The sequence below is a fragment of the Carassius gibelio genome, chromosome A18 (assembly GCF_023724105.1).
Source record: "Carassius gibelio isolate Cgi1373 ecotype wild population from Czech Republic chromosome A18, carGib1.2-hapl.c, whole genome shotgun sequence".
NCBI lineage: Eukaryota > Metazoa > Chordata > Actinopteri > Cypriniformes > Cyprinidae > Carassius > Carassius gibelio.
In genome coordinates this window covers 17920820-17945845 of record NC_068388.1, presented here as the reverse complement: position 1 = coordinate 17945845, position 25026 = coordinate 17920820, and the positions used below count along the sequence as shown (strand labels likewise).

The following is a 25026-nucleotide window of genomic DNA, read 5'->3' as shown; positions in this document are numbered from 1 at the left end:
AAGTGGTTAGTTCATAATTTACATTGCCTTATACGATTCTAGAAAATGCTGATAAACTATATCTGTGTCAATTATCTGCAAAATGAATCCGTTAAATAAGTCAAATGTTTAATTTATTTTACATTGTTTTACATCCGTGTGGCCACTCATATTGATATTTAATACATTCCCAGACCGTCAACCAAGAGTTTCTCATTAATTAATGCAAATCACCACAACATCCTGCCAGATGAAGGCAAACACCACCAAGATAGAACATATTGCCAAGCTTTTCACTAGCTTTGAGAAAATGTTCTATAAATAAACAAACATGACAGCCACGCTCTATGTACTTCACACCTCATAGTACCTCCAGTAATTATTACTACTGTAAAAAAAAAAAAATAATAATAATAATAATAATAAATACAAAATTGGTTACACCACAGATTTATGTGTGAAAACTGTAGTTCCTGGCTTCGTTATATAAATTGATTCTTAACCGTTGTTTAAATAAGTAAGCGTGATCAGTAATTACGTGACTTTAAGGCTGTGAGCATGCGCACTTTCTTCAGCACCACGTCGAGCGTGGACAGCGACACACTTTAGTTCACGCGTGTGTGTGAAGACTCAACCGGTGGCTTTTGATTGCTGACTCCACTCGCGTCGCGACTTGGCTTGCCATCACGCAAGAACTTCACCGTGTCCAAACTGCGAATAATAATAATACCACTAATTATAAAAAAAGACGGAGGCATCTCCACGTTAAATAAAGTCAGATTTGTCCGTGAGAGTGGGATACTGTCCGCGAGATGATGTTTCTCTGTGGGGGAATTGCGCTTTAGAAGCTCCACAATCCAGAAGGATGCTGGTGGGAAATGCCTGTCGACAGAGAGGACGAGATTTGTCAAAAAGCGCTAGAACTCTTATCGGATCTTTGTTCTAAGGGGGAGGTTCAGAATGAAAACTGTTTGGATTTCATTTATTATTTCCGAGACCTTGCAAGGCCGAGGAATTCGGACTCAGGTAGGCGACACTCCTGCACGAAACGGTTGCATGCGCTTTTTTCCCCATCAGGATCAGGAGCTATGTGAAAATAATAAAGTACTATCGCAACTTCGTTTGTATTTTTACATAGTCGATTCTTTTTAATTAGATTCAGTATTGACTTGTTGCTCAACAATGTATTCAGTTTTTATCCTCAAGATGTGAGGAATGTCGATTGCATTCACTGTGATATACTTTACTTGTCGTGATATTTGGTGTTGATTCAGTTTGGTGTATAGACTCAAATACTGTTATATATATATATATATATATATATATATATATATATATATATATATATATATATATATATATATATAATGTGACTAATTAAATTAACAAAAATATAATAAGATTAATAAATAAACCGTTTGTAATAGGCCTATTTATTTATTTATTTATTTATTAACAGTTGCAATATACTGTATGCATCAGAACCATATTTCATTCTTGCATGATCCTTAGAGGAACTCTGTGATATGGAAATTCCAGATTTTCTGAATATATGTCATCATTAGTCTGGATTTCCAAACCTTCTTAACTGCATTGCCCTCTGCATAGGACAATACTACTATTTTGAAACATGTCTTAACTGTATGACGGGGTAAGTTAGATCAGATCTAACAGTCATCAAGCTAATATGTAAGCCAAAATGGAATCCCCTCCCCCAATAGAAGCACACCAGCTCAAGATTAGAAGCTATATCGGCATCTCACTTGCACTTTCACAACCCATGCCTCCATGGCTGCATTGACAGCTTTTCTTTGTTTTTTGTTTGTTTTTTTTTACTATTTTTCTTTTTTTTTTCATACATTCATGCACACATTTGCAATTTGTTTGGTGGTTGAACAGTTGGTCAATATATTATCACACCCAATGACATAGTACTGTACAACCTCTGCCACATGTAGATATGATGTAACCAGCCAAATGGCAAGTTTCTTCAGTATTTATTTATTTTTCACTTTTGTTTATAGGTCAGCATAGTGCAGAGAGGAAAGTAGGATAGAGAAAGGATGATTGGGCGTCATTATCTTGGCTAGACAACAGCTTTTATATGCCCTGAGTATGTACATGTGCCACAGCTCTGGCAAGATGCTAAGGTTATCTGACAAACAATTATTTTTCAGTTTTAGATGGTTCCCTTAATATTTTCAGCAGAAATTCAACAGTAATGTATTTTATGCTTCCCAAATACCTTGGATGTGATTAAATAAGCAAATAGATGCACTTGACCAGTTATACGCCAATATGGGAGCTCCATGGGAAATCAAGACATTCAGACCAAGTGGCTGTGTAAACTATAATTAGAAAATCAGCAGCATGAAGCCGGAGTGAAAAAAGAAGAAGCAAAACAATCATTATCCAGTGTCTCACTGTGCCGAAATGGTCACCTTTCTTTGAATGCCATGAAAACGTTTTTTTTTTTTTTTTTTTTTTTTTTTTTGGAGGAGAGATTATCAACTTATTATAATTTATTTTTTTTAAGAGTGGGCTTGATTACACAAGGGAAAATATTGAGTAACAAGAGCAGTGCTTCTAAAAAAAAAATAGAATTACATATACATACATAAATACATATTTCAGGTCTTTTATTGTTTTAATACTGATGATTTTGGCATACAACTCATGAAAACCCAAAATTCCTATCTCAAAAAATTAGCATATTTCATCCGACCAATAAAACAAAAGTGTTTTTAATACAAAAAAAGTCAACCTTCAAATAATTATGTTCAGTTATGCACTCAATACTTGGTCGGGAATCCTTTTGCAGAAATGACTGCTTCAATGCGGCGTGGCATGGAGGCAATCAGCCTGTGGCACTGCTGAGGTGTTATGGAGGCCCAGGATGCTTCGATGTGTGAAAAAGGGTGAAGCAGACATTGTGTGTAATGTTGTGCAAATCTGTGGAGGTGTTTTGCTCATTGGAGTAGAATTTTGCAAATGGTGAGGAAATTTTTATTTTAGTGTATAAACAATCGTACAGCCTTATGACAGAGCCCCAATCCAATCCCCCACATTCCCATTCTGTTGTTGGATTTGGGTCATGAGATCCCATTGAATGAGTGCTACAGAGACTTGAAAGGACATAATGGCCTCAGGATTAGCAGGGGTTAAATCCTCCTCAAACTGTTGGTATTCTTTTAACCAGGATGATAGGTGACAGTGAAGGTGAAGCAAGTGAAGAAGAGTGACCATCTTGCCTGTCTGGGATTGAGTCTCTTTGCTGTGCGAAGATATTCAAGGTTCTTGTGATCAGTTAGTACTGTAAAGGGGTAGTTTGCACCCTCAAGCCAATGTCTTCTATCCTCAAATGCAGCTTTCATCGCCAACAATTCTCTGTCCCCAACATCATAGTTACGTTCAGCAGCATTCAGTTTTCTGGAATAGAAAGCACATGGGTACAAATTAGACATTGTACCCTGGCACTGTGATTGAATCGCACCCAACCTGGTACTGAAGGCGTCCATCTCAACCACAAACAGGAGTGAAGGGTTGGGGTGATGGAGTATAGGTGAAGAGATGAAGTGCTGTTTCAACTCTTGGGCTGATGGACGTGAAAGGACTGCCAATGGTACTAATTATTTGACCAGCACCCATATATATTATATATTACAGTTTTTTTTTTTTTTTTCAGTCACTAACAAGCATTTGTCCAAGCAGTTGTCACATTTCCAAAACTCTAAACACAATTAGCACAGCATCTGTCTATTGTGGCCATACCATTCACACATTTCATGTCGTTTTCACACAATATGGAGTCATTGAACACATTTGCACAATGCTTACATTTTCTGAACAGACAAGCTAGACCTCCCAACAAAATTATGGATCGTTTTTGTAGTATTTACAAATGTTAATACACAACATCCCACAATAGCAAAAACTATGTTCCAAACTTAGATACAGTATAAAAACATCTGCTTCTGCAATGATATCAGTTCAAAAACAATATATCTTAGCTGATTTATGTTGTGTAAATTGGGCCAACCACATCTGATTCCAATCTGGCTTAGACTCAATGGCAGGGGTTATTTTTTTCTATTACATTGACACTTATACAATAAAAGGAGGACTTTGAAGAGTGATATTTTTGGAAACAGAAACAGAAAAAGACAAACACTGTAATGTATGGACGAGGAAGAGTAAGAGCAGGCCCAGTGAGAGGAACAGGAGCAGTGAGAGGAGCAGTGAGAGGAGCAGGAGGAGTGAGAGGAGCAGTGAGAGATGCAGGAGCAGTGAGAGGAGCAGGAGCAGTGAGAGGAGCAGTGAGAGGAACAGGAGCAGTGAGGGGAGCAGTGAGAGGAGCAGGAGCAGTGAGAAGAGCAGGAGCAGTGAGAAGAGCAGGAGCAGTGAGAAGAGCAGGATCAGTGAGAGGAGCAGGAGCAGTGAGAGGAGCAGGAGCAGTGAGAGGAGCAGGAGCAGTGAGAAGAGCAGGATCAGTGAGAGGAGCAGTGAGAGGAGCAAGAGCAGTGAGGGGAGCAGTGAGAGGAGCAGGAGCAGTGAGAAGAGCAGGAGCAGTGGGAGGAGCAGGAGCAGTGAGAGGAGCAGGAGCAGTGAGAAGAGCAGGAGGAGTGAGAGGAGCAGTGAGAAGAGCAGGAGCAGTGAGAGGAGCAGTGAGAGGAGCAGGAGGAGTGAGAGGAGCAGTGAGAGGAGCAGGAGCAGTGAGAGGAGCAGGAGCAGTGAGAAGAGCAGGAGCAGTGAGAGGAGCAGGAGGAGTGAGAGGAGCAGTGAGAGGAGCAGGAGCAGTGAGAGGAGCAGGAGCAGTGGGATTAGCAGGAGGAGTGAGAGGAGCAGTGAGAGGAACAGGAGCAGTGAGGGGAGCAGGAGGAGTGAGAGGAGCAGTGAGAGGAACAGGAGCAGTGAGGGGAGCAGTGAGAGGAGCAGGAGCAGTGAGAGGAGCAGGAGCAGTGAGTGGAGCAGTGAGAGGAACAGGAGCAGTGAGGGGAGCAGTGAGAGGAGCAGGAGCAGTGAGAGGAGCAGGAGGAGTGAGAGGAGCAGTGAGAGGAGCAGTGAGAGGAACAGGAGCAGTGAGAGGAGCAGGATCAGTGAGAGGAGCAGTGAGAGGAGCAGGAGCAGTGAGAGGAGCAGGAGGAGTGAGAGGAGCAGTGAGAGGAGCAGTGAGAGGAACAGGAGCAGTGAGAGGAGCAGGAGCAGTGAGAAGAGCAGGATCAGTGAGAGGAGCAGTGAGAGGAGCAGGAGCAGTGAGAGGAGCAGTGAGAGGAACAGGAGCAGTGAGAGGAGCAGTGAGAGGAGCAGGAGCAGTGAGAGGAGCAGGAGAAGTGAGAGATTTTTATTTTTATTTTTACTGGAATGCTTTTGAATGTGAACATTACTGTACATTTGGACATGCAGTTCCTAACCAAGAAATTTAGTGTAAAACTGTGAATTGCATGTTTTGCATGCAAATACCTGTAAAACTGAAACATAAAAGTCTATGCAGTTTTTCTAATGTCAACAATAGCCAGTATTTTGAAACCTGGTGTACTTTGATTGACTGCATGTACCTTTTGAGGTGAAAACAAGTGTTATTCTTTGACAGAATAAATTAATTTTGAGCCAGATTTCCAGTGTTTTGGTAAAGTTGGTGTGTGCAGAGAAAGATGCGTTCTATTTTGAAATGAAGATTTAGTATATATTTAACAAAATGTGTTTTTGAGAAGAAAATTATCCATTTGGCCAATTGTGTTTTGTAGGTGTGAGTCTGTGTTAAGAGTTTAGAAAAAGTATCTGAAGTATGGTTAAGTGCTTGTTAGCGATTGAAAAAAACTGCATATGACCAGCACCTGTATATATATATATATATATATATATATATATATATATATATATATATATATATACATATATATATATATAAATAAATATATATATATATATAAATATATAAATATATATATATATATATATATATATATATATATATATATATATATATATATATATATATATACAGGTGCTGGTCATATAATCAGAATATCATCAAAAAGTTGATTTATTTCAATAATTCCATTCAAATAGTGGAACTTGTATATTGTATTCAACTATTACACACAGACTGATACATTTCAAATGTTTATATCTTTTAATTTTGATGGTTAAAACCGACAACTAAGAAAAATTCCATATTTAGTATCTTTGAAAATTAAAATATAACTTAAGACCAATACAAAGAAAGATTTTTTTTAAATATTGGCCAACTGAAAAGTATGAAAATGAAAAGTATGAGCATGTACAGCCCTCAATACTTAGTTGGGGCTCCATTTACCTAAATTACTGCAGCAATGTGGCGTGGCCATGGAGGCAATCAGTATGTGGCACTACTCAGGTGTTATGAGAGCCCAGGTTGATCTGATACTGGCCTTTAGCTCTGCTTGTACACTTTTTTTCTACCACATCTTTTCCTTCCCTTCACCTCTCTATTAATGTGCTTGGACATAGAGCTCTGTGAACAGCAAGCCTCTTTTGCAATAACATTGTTTGTCTTGCCCTCCTTGTGCAATGTGTTCAATGGTCATCTTTTGGGCAACTGTCAAGTCAGCAGTATTCCTCATGATTGTGTAGCCTACAGAACTAGACTTAGAGAGCATTTAAAGGCTTTGCAGGTGTTTTGAGTTGATAAGCTGATTAGAGTGTGGCACTAGGTGTCTTTAATAATAGGTGTCTTTTCACAATATTCAAAATTTCTGAGATACTGAATTTGGGATTTTCCTTAGATTTAAGTTATAAACATCAAAATTAAAGAAATAAACATTTGAAATATATCAGTCTGTGTGTAATGTATGAATATAATATATAAGTTTCACTTTTTGAATGGAATTAGTGAAATAAATCAACTTTTTGATTATATTATAATTATATGACCAGCACCATATATATATATATATATATATATATATATATATATATATATATATATATATATATATATTCTTTCTTACTGTGTAATTCATCAGTTGTGTACTGTGAATAAATTGATATATTTTTTATTATTATTCATAACTCAACTTTTATTAAAATGGGGTAAAAAGAAAAAAAAAAACAATAAGGGTGTTTGGACTGATTCCTGACTTCCTGAGAAAATTATTAAAGGGGCTTGCATGTCATGGTTATGTCGTGGTTGCATGGACTACCCATTTTGTCCATCCTAAGTAAACATATCACCTGCTTTGAGTGAACTGTGTGAGGGTTCCCTTTATACTGCTTACTCATACTGTAATTAACTTAAATTCCTGGTTTTAATTAAAGATCAGCGATTTCATTAGAGTGACTGGTGGTTAAGGCCAATCATTACAGGGACAATAGCAGTGTTTCTAACTGCAGTGGCTTAGAATAGGCATTCAGTTAGGGGTCAGTGCAATACAGTGTGCTCAATAGGGGCTGCATTAATGAAGGAAGCAAGGCAGATGAGATCTGGAAATCGGAACAGGACACTTTACAAATGGAAAGGAAGTGGTTATCAAAGTAAAACAGGTGAAGATACTACTATAATGTCTATATGAGAGATTTGAGTAAAAGGTAGTATTTGACAGGAGATTTATAGCCTCTTTCTTCATTCAAGAACATTAAATGACTCTTTAATTTTTGAGTGGCTGCTCAAACATGTTCATACCGAATGGCTGTGAATGAATGGAGTGAATATACCATTCTTGTGATAAAAGTCTTAAGCAATATTTTCCTGATCAGCATTTAGATTTTTTATTGGACATTTTTACAGATATAACAGTTTTAAACAAGATGTGTTGTCCAAATTTGGAAGCCCTCTTCATTAACTGTAAACCTTTTAACTCAGTTTTCTGGTGAGTCTGTACATTCCTCCTGATGTGTGAGAGAGCACCACACTAGAACTGTTGGCCGATCAGATCACACACACATAACAACAAAGCCAATCTCACCTGTGAACTGCCTAAATGTAGACAGAACATCACATGCCCCACCATATACAGCAACATACTGGACCACTGCTACACTGTTTTAAAGGCTGCATACCACATGGCACCAGCCTACTGGCAGAAACTCAAATCTGCTAAGCCTGTAGTAAAAACTATAAAGAGATGGACTGCTGAAGCAGAGCAAGATTTACAAGCCTGCTTTGGACTTACTGAATGGAGTGTTTTTGAGGCTGCAGCTACTGACCTGGATGAGCTTACTGACACTGTGACATCCTACATCATTTTCTGTGAGGACATGTGTGTTCCCACCAGGACTTATTTAACAGTTAACAACGACAAACCTTGGTTCAGTGCAAAATTCAAACAGCTTCGCCAGGCCAAAGAGGACACCTACAGGAGTGGGAACAAAGACTTGTACAAACAGGCCAAAAACACACTGAATAGGGAGATACGAGTGGGAAAGTTAAACTACTCTGAAAATCTAAACAGCTTTCAAGTAATGACTCTACATCAGTGTAGTCAGTGACCCCATCCTCCAGCACTGAGGCCAGTCAACAACTGGCTGAAGACCTGACAATTTTTTACTGCTGTTTTAAAAGCAAAAACCTGGTCTGACAACCCACACCTGCTCTGACCATCTCACAGCACAACCATCAACACCATCCCCCTCCCTCCCCCTACTGTTTCTCAGCCTGTACTCAAGATCTATGAAGAGGATGTGTGCAAAGTCTTCAGGAAGCAGAAGATAAGGAAAGCCAAAGGCCCAGATGGTGTCTCTCCAGCCTACCTCAAAGCCTTTACTGTCCAGCTATCATCCATCTTCTCATTGATCTGCAACAGATCCATGGAGCTGTGTGAAGTTCCCTCCTGCTTCAAATGTTCCACTATTATCCCTGCACCAAATAACCCAAAAATCATAGGACTTAATGACTAGAGACCTGTTGCTTTAACATACATGGTCATGACGTCATTTAAGAAATGTTGGCACTACTTGAAAGACAAACCTGCAGTTTGCTTACTGAGCAAACAGGTCTGAGGATGATGCAGTCAATATGGGATTGCACTACACCAGGGACTTATGCAAGGATCTTGTTTGTGGACTTCACTTCTGCTTTCAACACCATCATCCCGGACACCCTTCAGAATAAACTCACACAACTCTCTGTGCCCACCTCCATCTCTCAGTGGATCATCAGCTTCCTGACATACAGGCAGCAGCTAGTGAGGCTGGGGAAACTCACATCCAACACACACACTATCAGCACTAGAGCTGATCAGGTTCAGGTTCCTGGGCACAACCATCTCTCAGTACCTGAAGTGGGATATTCACATTGACTCTATTGTGAAAAAGGCTCAGCAGAGGTTGAACTTCCTTCATCAGCTGTAAATGTTCAACTTGCCACAGGCACAGATGATACAGTTTTAAGTAGGGATGCACAGGTACCACTTTTTCCAGTACTCACTTGATTATGATACATTAATCTTGGTTCCTGATTCCCCTGTTAAGCCCAGGGAGGGCTCCAGTCCCCGAGTTCAGCCCCATAATTGTCCCCAAATATTCGGGTAGGGGGATGAAGGTGTTCCAGCCGTGGGAACGGGGGATGGGGCCACGGCCTCAGAGGCTGCTTTGCCTTGGCCTCGTGAACTACCTGCTGCGGCGTGGCAACCTGGGCTGCCAGATCCGCCATTGCTCTTCGAGCCTCCTGATCCGCCATGGCCTCCCAAGTCTCCTGATGCTCCATGACTCCCGAATGGCCAAATCCACCATGGCGCACCAAACTGCCAGATCTGCCATGGCCTCCTGAGTGTCTTGATCTACCATAGCACCGTGAACGGGTATTGCTCTGGAAACCTGCCATACCATGTATGTCTTGGGAGACCTCAAGAGCACACACCCACCCTTCCCGTTGGATGTTGTGTGGCACGAGGATGCACCTTCTGGGAGGGGGGAGTAATGTCTGACTTTGTTCCGTGTTTTGTGTGTGTTTTGCTCCCCATGTGTCTTCCTACTCTCATATTTGATAAGTTTCCTGATCCTGTCTTAATTTTGTTGATTTTTTTTTTCCAGGTGTTCCCCATTTATTTTCCATTGATCAGGGCTGTGTCTCATAATTTCCTGATCCTGTCACAATTTTATATAGAGTTCCCTGTAATTCATTTTGGCATCCAGTATTGTTATGTCTACATGTGCTTTGTGAGTTTTCATTGTTCCTTGTGATCATTAAGCTTCTGTGGATTGATTTACTCCTCGTCTACCTCCATTCCTGGCTCCTCACTCCACAGTAGTGGACCCGTGGCACTGTGTGATATTATACACAGTTTTATTTATAAGAAAATTGAAACGTACCTAACGTCATATGTATTATGTATAGTATAGATAGCTCGATAGATTACTTGTAAGGCATTGTTACATCTTTTATTTTTTATTTTTTTTACTTGCCACTTTGAAACTTCAGCAAAATGCATATGTTCCATTGTGTACACACAGACTTCTTTATGACAGGAACAACTGCATTCTACAAACAATTCTTTCTTTTTTTTCCTTTTTTTTTCTTGGTAGTGACAACCAGATTTTCATCAAATCTGAATAGTGTGTACAGGACTGAAAGGCCTATATTTTTGTCTCACTCTCTTTTTGTATGCACTCAATCCTTTCTCTTAGAAATATCCATTAGTCTGCTGTCATTGGTGGTGACTGCTTGTGGTCTGGCCCTGTTTGGTGTCTCTATCTTCGTTTCATGGAAACTGTGCTGGATCCCATGGCGCGAGCAAGGCCTCTCTCCAGGCACCAAGGAGGGTCATGCCGACTCCCCTCATCAACATCCTCATCCTCCTCCTCCGCCCCTTCTACCCCGTCCCATCTATACCAAGGTGGACGCCACCCTTGACCGCCGGAGTATTACTCAAAGTTCAGTGATAAAAGAGACTACTTTGCTGGTCACTCCAGTCTCGCCGGAAGTTCCAGGATCTCCTCCTGCAATGCCAGTGCACGAGGCAGCTCTCAAAATAAGCCACACTTCACCTGATATTCCGCTGGAGGTGGAGTCTAAGACTCAAGAAAATGGTGTCCATGGCAACTTACGAACGCAGAGGCAAATCACAGAACTCTCCTCGACATGTGTCAGGTAAGTCAACCTTCTATAATTTAATATGTTCTGGTAAAACGTTAGTCTCTCAACAGTAGGACAGGCTGAGAGGTCAGTTTGATGTCTACCAGTGTGTGTGAATTTCTAACCATTGGGCCATGACTTCCCATGCCATCTTGTTAACGAATTAAAGGGGCAGTTCACCTAAAATGCAAATTCTGTCATAATTTACTCACCCTTCACTTGATCCAAACCTGGATGAGTTTATTTATTATGAAACACAAAATAAGATGATAATTAATACCTTTTACATTGGCAAAGTGTCACTATAAAACAGATTTCAATTCTGGTTCTGATCTGTTAGAGGATTATTTTATTCCTTTATCCTTAATTTGGCTTTTTTATGATGGTGTATCAAAGGTTTGCCTGAAAGGATTTATTTGGTAAGAGATATTGTTTTTAATTTTATTTTACTCATATCCAGTATTATTGTCTTTAACTCCCACTATATGTCAACAGGCAAAGTTCCATTCGTCGTCAGATTAATCAGTCAAACCCTGACTTCACAGTAACCCAGTTCCAGAGGCAGGACTCTTTGACTGGCATGAGTCTGGGCCAGCTAAAACCAGAACTCTACAAACAACGATCTCTAGATGATGAGGACAACCGAAACAGTCATGTGGGCAGCTGTGGACGCCTCCACTTTATTCTTAAATATGACTGTGACCTAGAGCAGCTCATTGTCAAAATGCACCGAGCACAAGACCTCCCTGCCAAGGACTTTTCCGGAACCTCTGACCCATATGTAAAAATCTACCTTCTCCCAGACCGCAAAACAAAGCACCAGACCAAGGTGCATCGTAAGACTTTAAACCCTGTATTTGATGAGGTCTTCCTCTTCCCTGTGGCGTATGCAGACCTGCCAACAAGGAAGTTGCACTTCAGCGTCTATGACTTTGATCGTTTTTCACGCCACGATATTATTGGGCAGGTGGTGGTTGACAATTTTCTGGATCTAGTAGACTTTCCTAGGGAGACAAAACTCTGCAGGGATATCCAGTATGTGTCTTCGGTGAGTAGATTTTTCATATTTCTGTTTAAAGGTAAATTCTATAATAAGAATAAGATCAGAATGAGTCTGAATGCAAATAGACCTCAAAACATTTAAGAGTCAATTGAGAGATTCAAAACTGTAATGTCATCATCCAGGCCAGATCAGGTCTTATCTTAATGGTGTCAGTGCAGTCAAGTCAGAAATATTGCTGAATATTAAGTCTCCCCAACCAAGCAAGCCAAAGGTAGCAATGGCAAGGAATGTCTCAGGTTGCACATGTAACCATGGTTCACTGAGAATAGGGAAAGAGAAACTGCTTCCTCTAGAGGGTGCTATGGGAATGGTGTCAGTGTGGCTGGTGTCTGAAGCAAGAATGAAATAACTACAATGAACTTGACATTGGCAGGTGGAAGCCTATGACATAAGCAAATGAGTGACTGCGGATATAAAAGGTAACATGTAGAACACATCATCCTCTTTTTTTTCTAAGAGACAGTCATGATACCGAAGCATGGCACAGAGATGCAGCGTCTCGTACCCTATTCTCAGGGAACCATGGTTACATGCGTAACCTTACACGCTCCCTTTCAAAAGGAAACTCCACGTTGTGTCCTCTAGAGGTCGCTTTGGGAACGATATACCAATGCCACCATGCTTTTCGGCGGGCTCAAGCTTCAATCATCAAAGACTAAATCACCCCCAGAGTCTGGAGCTCTAAGAGTGGAGTTCTCAAACAGCGACTCTCTGGGCGGTAAACCACTTCATACTGAAAACCGGTGTATATTTTCATTACAATATAATTTTTTATATACTACTATACTGATGTATTTGATTACTCGACGTTCGGAACGAACGTTATGCTGTGCCGCGGCCTCGCGACACTGTTTCAGACGGACCCTTTACAATGTTGCACTTCTAAGCAGCGACTGCGAGTCGTGGTGAGGGTAAACTCAGTAGTGCTCTATTGTTATGTTATAACGCCTGTTTCACACATACTCCGTCTACAGTGCGTATGCGTATGCATTGCATTTTTTTTTTACGCTCCCATGTGTGACGAGTCCCTCGTTACTTCCACTTAGACCGGTCAGTGGGCGTGGTTGGAAGGCTCGTCAACGGAATTGTGTACACCTGTTCCTTCCCTATATAGTTTCAGCTCTGTTTGGTGTGGAGTGTGAACTCCCGGTTGTTTGGTTTTGCTTTGGCTATTTTAAGGTTATGATTAGTTTAACTCTGTTCTGTTGGATGCTTGGAGCATTCGTTTGTTTGAAGGAATCGTGTTTTGGTTTGTTGATTTCTTATTTTATGTTCTTTATTTATATTAATAAATATCTTTGTTGCAACATACCAACTTGACTATGTCCTCCTTCCCATTTGTCACGGCTTTGAGCCGGTCGTGACACATGTTAACGGATTCCAGCATTCATACTGCACGCGGTGACGGTCCGTCAGTGCGTTCCAGGAGCGATGCGTCTGCAGCAGTGCAGCCATTTACGTACCGAGTCTATTTTTGCTGTGCTGCACGCACTGAATTAAAGTGAAAGCACATTGTTCACGGGAAAAATTAACATGGATTGACATGGAAATGCAAAATAAATGTATACTAATTAAAGCCTACAAATGCAAAAGAACGAGATTGTTTCTGTCTGTGGTGTTTTAATTTTAAATATTTTAACGAGAAAAGTAGGCTGATTATTGTGTTCAAATGTTTTGCAGCTTGCTTGAGCAGCTTATTATACAAACCTAGAAGTCAAATGCGTGAATAATGTGTTGTATATATTTATTGAGTTTAAACTAATGTCTATAACTATGAAAGATTGTTACTGTTCTGTGATAAAAGACTAACAATGCTGAAAAAAAGTATATATATATATATATATATATATATATATATATATATATATATATATATAATTTTTTTACATGATATGAAATCAAAACAATTAACAAATGTTATGTGTGTGGACTAAACAGATGCGGATCAGTAGCAGACTGGTATAATTTATTTTTTATTTTTGGTCAAACCGCCCAGCACTAAGTGGAGACCTGACTACAATCAGCGCTAAAGACCGTTATCGAGGCTCACAAAAAGAAGAGGAGCCTACCTACCAATAGTACTGTCCAAGCAGGGCTATGGAGAGCAGAGGCTTAAGCAGAATGACTCTCTTAAATGAGAGGAAAACTACACACTCAATCCTAGTTTGAGCTCTTAAGAGTGGAGGCCTCAGCATAACGACGATCTAAAATGAGAGGAGACCTAGCCCCACTCAGTGTCAAAGGCAGTTATTGTGGATGAAAATAGAAGAGCCTACACACCTATTACTGCCTAGCTGGAGCTCCTGGGAGCGGAGGCTTTAGCAGGATGACTCTCTGAAACGAGAGGAAGCCTAACATGCTTTCCCTGGTAGGGGAGCTCTTTAGAGGAGAGGCCTCAGCATAAAGACTCTCTAAACCGAGAGGAGGCCTGACAACACTCAGTGCTAAAAACAGTCAGCAAGGCTCATAAAAAAGAAGCCTACATTCTTCAGTACTGTCTAGCGGAGCTCTGGAGAGCAGAGGCTTCAGCAGAATGAGGAAGTCAACAGGAGCATCCAGCTCACCATAACCCCCCGTGCCGAGGGGAGGGATGCTTCAAAGTGTGTTGGTAGAGACACACTGATTGAGTGGAGCCCAAGGTACCAGGGTCTAACCAACTCAGAGAAAGGGAACAAGGCTAATACGCCTAAACCTTACCATACAGGGTTTCAGATAGTGTGCAGAGTCTTGCCACTTATGTGGAATTTTAAAAATTATGCAAAGGTGCTAGTTTGCACACTTACCACCTATGTGGATTTTGGAAAGTGTGCAAAGTGTTCACATGCGCACTTACCACTATGTGGATTTCAGGAAGTACACAGATGCTCAGCGTGTGTACTTTACTTCCTAAGCATTGGTCTGGGGAGTGGAGGCTTAAACAGGATGACTCTTAAAATGAGAGGAAACCTACCCTGCTCAACCTTGGTAGGGTAGCTCTTAATAGTGGGGGTCTCAGCATAACATCTCTAAAACCAGAGGAGACCTGACTACACTCAAGGCTAGACACAGTTAGTGAGGCTCACAATAAAGTTTACATATTAATAGTTCTGCCTAAGGGTTGCTCTAGGGAGCAGAGTACACTGCATAACGTATCAGAAGCCAGAGTACTAAGCTAGGAGTACTATCCAAGTGACGTAATCGGAACGAAGGCCCTCAGATAAGGGGAGTACTCGAAAACTCAACCTGAAGAGTGACTCCTTAAGGAGGCCTACAAAAGCCTAACAACCTAGCAGCCACATAGCTCTGTGAGAAGGCACTAGGAACTGTGATCTCAGCATTGGAACCCTCAAAGGGAGGGTAGCTACCAGGCTCAAGAACAGCTGATCAGGGAGGCTCACAGAGAGATTCACAACCTGAAAAAACTGTAAACAAAAATACTAGGGAGCAGAGTGCTCAGCACAGCAGACACCATGCTAACCTAATACACGTACCCGGGCTGAGAGGATGAGGAGGCTCAGATGAGGCTCAACAAGAGCCTAACAACTCAAACTTGCTAAACCAAGTCAGGAGCCTCCTTGACTAATAATGTAGAGAAACCCACAAAAAAATGAATTCTGGAAGAAAAAAGCATTCCTCATCAGATTCCTTCCATGCCCCACCTACAATCCTCGTGATCGGCCTGATTAACTGCCTCGGCAGCCGCGAGACCCGAAACGCAGGTGAGAGGCACTAAATTCTTAAAGATAATCAGGCATTCTCAATGCAAGCAAATCTTGCAGCATGGCTATCTCTCCTCCGAGAGCCGTAAACAGTCTGTTCAAACACTTAATTCCCTCAAGAATCAGGCTAGAACAAAAACTGCCACAAATGCATTGCATTATGCTTGTTCAACTCCCGCAAGAGCCGAATGCGCTCATGCAAACTCTAAAAACAAAAAGTACAGACCTCTTCTCTAGTAGTTCTTTGAATGCTACATGAGCGTATCTTTCTCTCTTGTGAGTCAAACGCATACGAGCTTCATAAACACTCATCGTTTTAATCATACACTAGATTTAATTATATCGCATGGCATCGATCTTACTGCTATAGATATTGTACCTCAAAGTGATGATATTACAGACCATTTCCTCGTATCGTGCATGCTGCGTATAACTGATATTAACTATATGTCGCAGCGATACCGTCTGGGCAGAACTATTGTTCCAGCCACCAAAGACAGATTCGCAAATAACCTGCCTGATCTATCTCAACTGCTATTTATACCCAAAAATACACATGAATTAGACAAAATTACTGACAACATGGGCACTATTTTCTCTAATACATTAGAAGCTGTTGCCCCAATCAAATTGAAAAAAGTTAGAGAAAAACGTACTGTACCATGGTATAACAGTAATACTCACTCTCTCAAGAAAGTAACTCGTAGTCTTGAACGCAAATGGAGAAAAACTAACTTAGAAGTTTTTAGAATTGCATGGAAAAACAGTATGTCCAGCTATAGACAGGCTCTAAAAACTGCTAGGGCAGAGCATATACACAAACTCATTGAAAATAACCAAAACAATCCAAGGTTTTTATTTAACACAGTGGCTAAGTTAACAAATTACCAGATGCCACCTGATTCAAATATTCCACCAACGTTAAATAGTAATGACTTTATGAATTTCTTCACTGATAAAATAGATAACATTAGAAATACAATAGCGAATGTAGATTCTACAGCATCTAACACTTCAGTTTCATCCATCGCACCCAAACATAAACTGCAGTGCTTTACAACCATAGGACAGGAGGAGCTAAATAAACTTATCACTGTATCTAAACCAACAACATGTTTATTAGATCCTGTACCCACTAAATTACTGAAAGAGCTGTTACCTGTAGCCGAAGAACCGCTTCTCAATATCATAAACTCGTCGTTATCTTTAGGACACGTCCCAAAACCATTCAAGCTGGCGGTTATCAAGCCTCTTATTAAGAAACCAAAACTAGATCCTAGTGTACTGGCAAATTATAGGCCTATTTCAAATCTTCCATTTATGTCTAAAATTTTAGAAAAAGTTGTGTCTGCTCAATTGAGCACCTTCCTGCATAAAAATGATCTGTATGAAGAATTTCAGTCAGGTTTTAGGCCCCACCATAGCACAGAAACTGCACTTGTTAAAATTACAAATGACCTGCTCCTTGCGTCAGACCAAGGCTGCATCTCATTTCTAGTCTTACTTGATCTTAGTGCTGCGTTCGACACCATAGATCATGACATACTCATAGATCGATTACAAAACTATACAGGTATTCAAGGGCAGGCTCTAAGATGGTTTAGATCCTACCTGTCCGATCGCTACCATTTTGTTTACTTAAATGGGGAGTCATCTCATTTATCATCAGTAAAATATGGAGTGCCACAAGGATCCGTCCTAGGTCCCCTTCTATTTTCAATATACATGTTGCCCCTTGGTAATATTATTAGAAAATACGGAATTAGCTTCCACTGTTATGCTGATGATACTCAGCTATATATATCAACGAGACCAGATGAAACTTCCCAATTATCTAAGCTAACAGATTGTGTTAAAAATGTAAAAGATTGGATGACAAAGAATTTTCTCCAATTAAATTCGGATAAGACGGAGATATTAATTATTGGACCAAAAAACACTACACAGAATCTTGTAGATTACAATCTGCAACTAGACGGATGTACTGTAACTTCCTCTACAGTCAGAAATCTGGGTGTTATATTAGACAGCAATTTGTCTTTTGAAAATCATATTTCCAATGTTACAAAAATTGCATTCTTCCATCTTAGAAACATTGCCAAGCTACGAAACATGTTATCTGTTTCTGATGCAGAAAAGCTAGTTCATGCATTCATGACCTCTAGACTGGACTATTGTAATGCACTTCTAGGTGGTTGTCCTGCTTCTTCAATAAACAAGCTACAGGTCGTCCAAAATGCAGCAGCGAGAGTCCTTACGAGGTCAAGAAAATATGATCATATTACCCCAATTTTACAGTCTCTGCACTGGCTACCTATTAAGTTCCGCATCAGTTACAAATTATCATTACTTACCTATAAGGCCCTAAATGGTTTAGCTCCAGCGTACCTAACTAGCCTTCTACCACGTTACAACCCATCACGCACCCTAAGGTCACAAAACGCTGGACTTTTGGTAGTTCCTAGGATAGCAAAGTCCACTAAAGGAGGTAGAGCCTTCTCACATTTGGCTCCCAAACTCTGGAATAGCCTTCCTGATAATGTTCGGGGTTCAGACACACTCTCTTTGTTTAAATCTAGATTAAAAACACATCTCTTTCGCCAAGCATTCGAATAATGTATCTTTTTAATTGTGAGTGTAGTTGCATCTGATCAAAGGTGCATTTTTATTCATTAGCTTGGGTTAAACTAATTTTACTTTGTTGGATCAGCAGCTATGCTAATGATGTCTGTATTTTGTTTCTATGTTTTGCCACGGGATTCACATCCCGTGGTAACTAGGATTTACACAAGCTCCAGTCTGGATCCAGAACACCTGAGAAGAGATGATGCTGACCCTCAGAGGACCTCAGATGATGCTAACCCTGAATGAACAAACAGAACTAACAATTATTCCTAAATGTGTGACTTAATCATATAATAACTTAATTAATAATATTGATAGTTCATCGTCTAGCTGACTACGTCTTGTATTATTATTATTTTTTAGTTTTTCTAAAAATCCTGTCAAATGTGCACAAACTACTAGCTACTACTAAATATTGTAGAAACATAATTTTCTGTAAAGTTGCTTTGTAACGATTTGTTTTGTAAAAAGCGCTATACAAATAAACTTGAATTGAATTGAATTGAATAAACAAGGCTTGAAGACAAAAAAAGAGGATGATGTCGTCTACAGGTGCTAGACAAAGGGAACCCAAACTCCATCAAAACCAGAATCAGTCAGGAAACCAGTTTTTCTCTGGACAAATGAACAAACATGGTGTGATTATTATACCAATCTGCATCACGAATCAAATTGCGTATTGACATCATTGGCCATAAGAGTCTGTGAAGAAGACATGTCTGGTACTTGTGGCCTTCGCTAAGAATCTGTGCCACTGGCTGTCGAGGTCTTTGCTGGAAATCCAACACTAGAGTTCATCTAGTTGTCATGGTCTCCACTGGCATTCAGGGATGCGTTGTGGTCATTCCTGGGTGCAGGTCGACCACCTGATCTTGACGCTGACTTAATACAGATGACTATTGTAGACTCAGGATAAGAGTGAGACAGTACATAAGTACTAATATAACAAATATATGCCATTCTTATCATTCACATAGTTTAATTTGTAAATGAAAACAATACACTTATTTATCATCACACATGGGCATAAATACAATCATGAAGTCAAAATTTTTGGCATAATTGTAAGATAAATGAGAAATCAGTGTGTTGTGTTTTCATTTACAAATGAAACTATGTTAATTTTTTTATTAGTAGACTGGTAGGGTTAGAATAAGTTGACATGTACTTGCAAAGTTACTTATAGTCAGTAGAATGTCTGTTGGTAGACCATCACAACAGCAGATATTAAGCATAAAGTCTACTAATACTCTAATGCGAGTTAGTAGGCATGAAGGTGCAATGTTATTTGTTGTTAACAGAATGTTCAAAAGGGACCATCAAAATAGTGTTACCATTAAACCATACAAAATAATACTTTAAAAATCACCCAGCAATGTGACTCTTTTATTGAGTAATACACAGTGGGTTTAATCAGTGACATAACTGATAGATTTACCACTCTGCGTTTTCTTGTCATCTCCACGACCTGTTTCCCTTGGGGTTTTATACTTAGAATAGAAAAAAAATATATATATTGCATTGTAAGTTATCTCTCAGAAAGATGATCTGAGCTACTATTCTCAAAGCAGCATGAATGACATACAATGGTGCCAGTTTTCACAATCACAACTACTGTTGACTCAAAATACTGCCCTAAACTCAAGAGTGGAAGGACAACATGATCCTCCCAATATGGCAGATAAACATAGCAGTTCATAGAGTTCTTGTTATGTGATCCACTCCACTGTTTAGAAGCGCTGTTCACTTAACATGGTGAGGTGTTATGGCTTGTGGTCCAGATGGATGTAGGGGTGTGGATGCAGTCTGCAGTCTATATGTCTTTTTCCTCGTGTCGAGTCAAGTCTGGAGTCATTTTAGGTCGAGTCTGAAGTCTATAAAAATGTGAGTCACTTACTCGAGTGCCCATCTCAGGTAGGTGGTATATTTCCCCATTCGCTTGAGACAGGAGGTCTATGTGTAATGGGTGGGGTCATGGCTGTGCATACAGAAGAGGAACTATCTATGCCAGCCATTAAGATTTGGGCCACTTGGGTGCTATCAAAATCAGAGTCAGGATCTGTTCTTTCACCCTGACCAGAGTAGGAGATATCAGCCAGAGTGAAGAAAAGGTGTAGATCAGCACATTGGGCCATGGGTGGGCCAGTGTGTCCACAATGAGGGGGTAGTGAATTAACAGAAGTTCAGTGACCAGACTGTGACCAAACTGTTTATTCATTAATTTTTAGAGTTCATAACTGCAATTATTTTGAGAGGATTTTAATATTAGGTGATTTTAATTTGCATATTTGTTTTCCCAAAGAGCCTGTGGTAAGGCAGTTTTTACATTTTACTGATTCAGTTTATTTCACAGAGTTTGTCTTAAAGGTCCCGCTTTTTTGAAGCTTTGATTGTGTTTACAGTGTGCAATATAACATGTGTTCATATTTTGCATGTCAAAAAACACATTATTTTTCACACAATTCACATCTGTATACCGCTGTTTTCACTGTCATAAAAACGGGCTGATGACTTCCTTGCTCATAGAGTCCCTCCTTCAGAAATACGTAACGAGTTCTGATTGTGCCAGCAGTTCCTGTGTTGTGATTTGACAGCAGCTGAGCGCACGCCGCCCTCCTGCAAACGCGATTGGACTAGTTTTGAAAAGCAAGTGGGCAGGAGCATGTGCTGGAGATGTACTTATAATCACAGGAGCGTTTTTACCGATGAGATGCGCATGCAAATCGCATTCGTTTTTTTTTGCACAGCCCTAGTTAAAAAAGCTAAACAGCATTGCCCTTTGTGTAATAAGTTTCAGAAACTGTTAAAACGCACCAACTTAAATAATAAAATACACTTACCGGTTGTGGTCCATAAACAACGCCTTCTCCAGACAAAGAGGGAACTGCTCTATCTTTCAAGAATAATTTGTTTGCGAATCCGGCATTAAACTGATAGAGATTGAGGAAGTTGTCCTCAGCAAGCTGTCCTCAGCAAAATGTGCTGCACATAGTTTTACATGTGGATTATAATTTTCGGGAACCGAGTTAAACATAAATTGTAACCGTTAATCTCCAAGTACAGCATCCCTGGGAAGGCCAAACAAAGATGATGATGGAGCGTTTCACCGACATGGCGACAGACACAAATGCAGCTTCCTTCTTCCCTGTGAGAGCGCAACAAGACCACACCCCCCTTTTTGTGAATTCATGTGGGCGGAGGTTAGTCAAAAAACTGTTTTAGTGACATCATCTTCACAGAAAAGCATGAAGAGCACACGGGAAGCACCGACCACCAGAAAGCGGAGCATCACCTTTCACCAGGCATCACTGTGTTTAATAAATCCACCCTCCGGGGCTTTTGATTTCACATACCCCTTGTCGAGTGATTCTTCACCCCGTGACAGTGGTGGAGAATGCGGGCAGAACAGTGAGGAATCACCGACAAGATCACCGCGCCAACTCCTATTTTTTTCCCTTTTTCCCTGTTTCTGTCACCAGCACCACGGAAGGCGACATGCGTGTCCCTGCGATGGAGGACATCTTACAATGCCTCGCTGAAGTTAGCATCCACCAGCAGCAAATAGCGGAACACCTCGCCACTCGCCTGGGCAGGACGGAGGATGAACTCGCGCTGCCCAGCGCGTTCTGCTACCTGAGCCTCGGGCACAAGCCACCCGTCTGTTACCTAAGATGACAGCCGATGACGATGTGGAAGCCTTCCTTCAGGCCTTCGAAAACACCCCCCACCGAGAGGGCTGGCCAGAGGACGAGTGGGCACGTGCGCTGGCACCCCTGCACCCCTCCTCACCGGTGAAGCACAGAGGTCTTACTTCTCGCTCCCCCTGACGAGTGCCAACAGTTATGTCGAAGTTAAGCGAGAGATCCTGGCGAGGCTGGACCTCTCCCCTGTGAGCCCCGCCCAGCAGTTTCACGAGTGGGAATACAAGCCCCGGGTGCCAGCCCTTGCCCAAGCGGCCGAACTCAGCCGCATCGCCCAGCACTGGCTGTTGGAAGGAAACCCCACCCCAACACAGGTAGCAGGAGTGGTGGTCGATCGCCTCCTGCACGCACTGCCTTGCGCCCACCGACAGGCTGTCGGCATGAGGAACGCACGTGACGTCCAGGTACTAGTGGAGTCGATCGAGCTGGCAGATGCTGTCCATCCCAGCGGGGAGTGACGCCTGCTCGAAGGCACCGTGCGACCAGTCAGCAGGCCGACGGTTCCCCCACCACGAGATGAGCCCATGCCAAGTGCAGAACCACCGTCACGTCCGCGAGCCTGGCTGGCAGGCTGCATCCTTCACCAACGAGTGCCGGCGGGAGCCCCCGAAGCAGACGTGAAGGTGGATGGAAGACGGTTCCGGGCCCTGTTGGACTCAGGCTGTGCGCCCCTCGAAGCGGCCGGAAAAACTTCCTACAGATTACCTGTGTGCACGGAGACACTCGCCAAGTACCGGCCCGTGAGATGGTCATTTCGTCCGCCCAGGGCACCTGGCCGGTGGAGGTAGGCCTGGTGAAGGACCTGCCGGTGGCCGTACTGCTTGGAAGGGATTGGCCCGTCTTCAAGAAGCTGCTGTCCGCCGCTGCTCAGCCTGCCATCCCCAAGGGGAACCGTCGAAGGCCGAGGCGGCCGCCTGGACCCCGCCGCCGACCGGCCCTGCTCGTCTCCGACAGTGGGAGAGAAGGTGAGGCCCCTCCCAATCTACTAATCTGTTTTATGATGTCTACCAACAGGCCGCTGGAGGGGGCTCTTTCGCCAAGGAACAGTGGGAGGACGACCGACTCAAGCACTGTTGGAGCCAGGTGCGAGTCGTAGATGGAGAGGACGTCCTCCCCCAGCCCCACCCTCACCCACATTTTGTTGTAGAGAATGGCCTGCTGTATTGTGCCGCCCAGCGTAGGGGGGAGGAGAAAAAGTTACTAGTCGTGCCTCGAGCCAAGACTGAGACCATTCTAGAGCTGGCCCATTCCCACCCCATGGCAGGACACCTCGCGGCAGCAAATACCGCTCAACGCATCCATGACCGCTTCCATTGGCCGGGCCTGGACGCCGAGGTAAAGCGGTTCTGCCAAACCTGCCCAACCTGTCAGGCCACGTCACCCAGGACTCCTCCCCCCAGCCCTAGGCTACGGCCCTACCGAGTCCTGGAGGCTCGTCGGCAGGCTATTGAGGAAGAGGTCCAACAAATTCTGAAGTTGGGGGTAATAGAACCATCCCAGAGTCCATGGTCCAGCCCCATTGTGATGGTCCCAAAGCCGGATGGCACCCTCCGCTTTTGCAACGACTTCCGCCGCCTGAACGAAGTCTCCGAATTTGACGGGTACCCATGCCTCGGGTGGACGAACTGCTGGACCGCCTAGGAAGGGCCCGGTACATCAGTACCCTGGACCTCACCAACGGCTATTGGCAGGTGCCGCTCTCCGAGGCCGCCAAACCGAAGACCGCCTTCTCCACCCCCAGTGGCCATTGGCAGTACCGGACCCTACCCTTCGGCCTACACGGGGCCCCCGCGACGTTCCAGCGGATGATGGACATCCTCCTGCGGCCCCACCAGGCTTACGCGGCCGCCTATCTGGATGACGTCATGGTCCACTCCGAAGCATGGGAGGAACATCTGGATCGCCTGCGTAGGGTGCTTTCAGAGCTCCGGCGGGCTGAACTTAGCACCAACCCCCGAAAATGCCAACCAGCCCTCTCTGAGGCCATGTACCTGGGCTACCAAGTCGGCCGAGGACTCATCCTGCCGCAAGAAAAAAAGGTTGAAGCCATCCACGCCACCCCAAGACCACAGACGAAGACCCAGGTACGAGCCTTCTTGGGGTTGGCGGTTATTACCATTGTTTTATCCCCAACTTCTCCTCTTTAGCCGCCCCCCTGACAGACCTGACCAGGAAGGGGCAGCCGGAGAAAGTATGCTGGACCCCGTCGGCGGAAGAGGCCTTCTCCCAGGTGAAAGCAGCACTCACGTCCTCACCGGTACTCCACGCCCCAGACTTTAGCTGCCCCTTCCTGCTGCAGACGGATGCCTCCGACACAGGACTCGGAGCGGTCCTCTCCCAAATTCTAGAAGATGATGAGCATCCGATCATTTACCTCACCAGGAAGCTGTCCCCCGCCGAGAGGAAGTACGACGCCGTGGAGAAGGAAGCTCCGGTACTACCTCCTGGGCCGCAAGTTCACCCTGGTAACCGACCACGCGCCCCTACAGTGGATGGCCCGTGCCAAGGACACCAACGCCAGGGTGACTCGCTGGTTCCTAGCACTCCAGGACTTCCACTTCGAAGTCCGCCATCGAGCTGGGGCCGCCAACGCGAACGCCGATGGCCTCTCCCGGATCTGGACAGCTTATGCAGGTCTGTCATGGGTCTTTCCCCACCCTCCCCTAATTTCACCCCTACTTTCTACATGTCTTCACAGGACCAGAACGACGCTTAGGGGAGGGGAATGTGACGAGCACTCCCAGAGGAATCAGCGTCGCCCTGGAAACCAAAGCAAAACACCTGCACGTCCTCGTCACCGGCTGATCGGTCACAGCTGCTCCCCATCAGCCAGCACACTCAAAAGGAGCACATGCTGCACTCAGAGAACAGTCTTAAACCGAATGCAACGCTGGTCTAACCCCTCTCTCT

General features: G+C 42.9%; 1 protein-coding gene across 1 annotated transcript in view; it reads left to right on the top strand.

Annotated features, from left to right (window-relative positions):
• The first annotated feature begins 566 nt into the window (after positions 1-566).
• The window catches only part of LOC127933944 (synaptotagmin-9), a 44064-nt gene continuing 19604 nt past the window's right edge, over positions 567-25026 (top strand). Inside the window, exons 1-3 of the mRNA XM_052531082.1 lie at positions 567-1005; positions 10582-11044; positions 11525-12077. Of these exons, the coding sequence (XP_052387042.1) occupies positions 858-1005; positions 10582-11044; positions 11525-12077 (1164 nt within the window). The 5' untranslated portion in view covers positions 567-857. The remainder of the gene's footprint in view (positions 1006-10581; positions 11045-11524; positions 12078-25026) is intronic.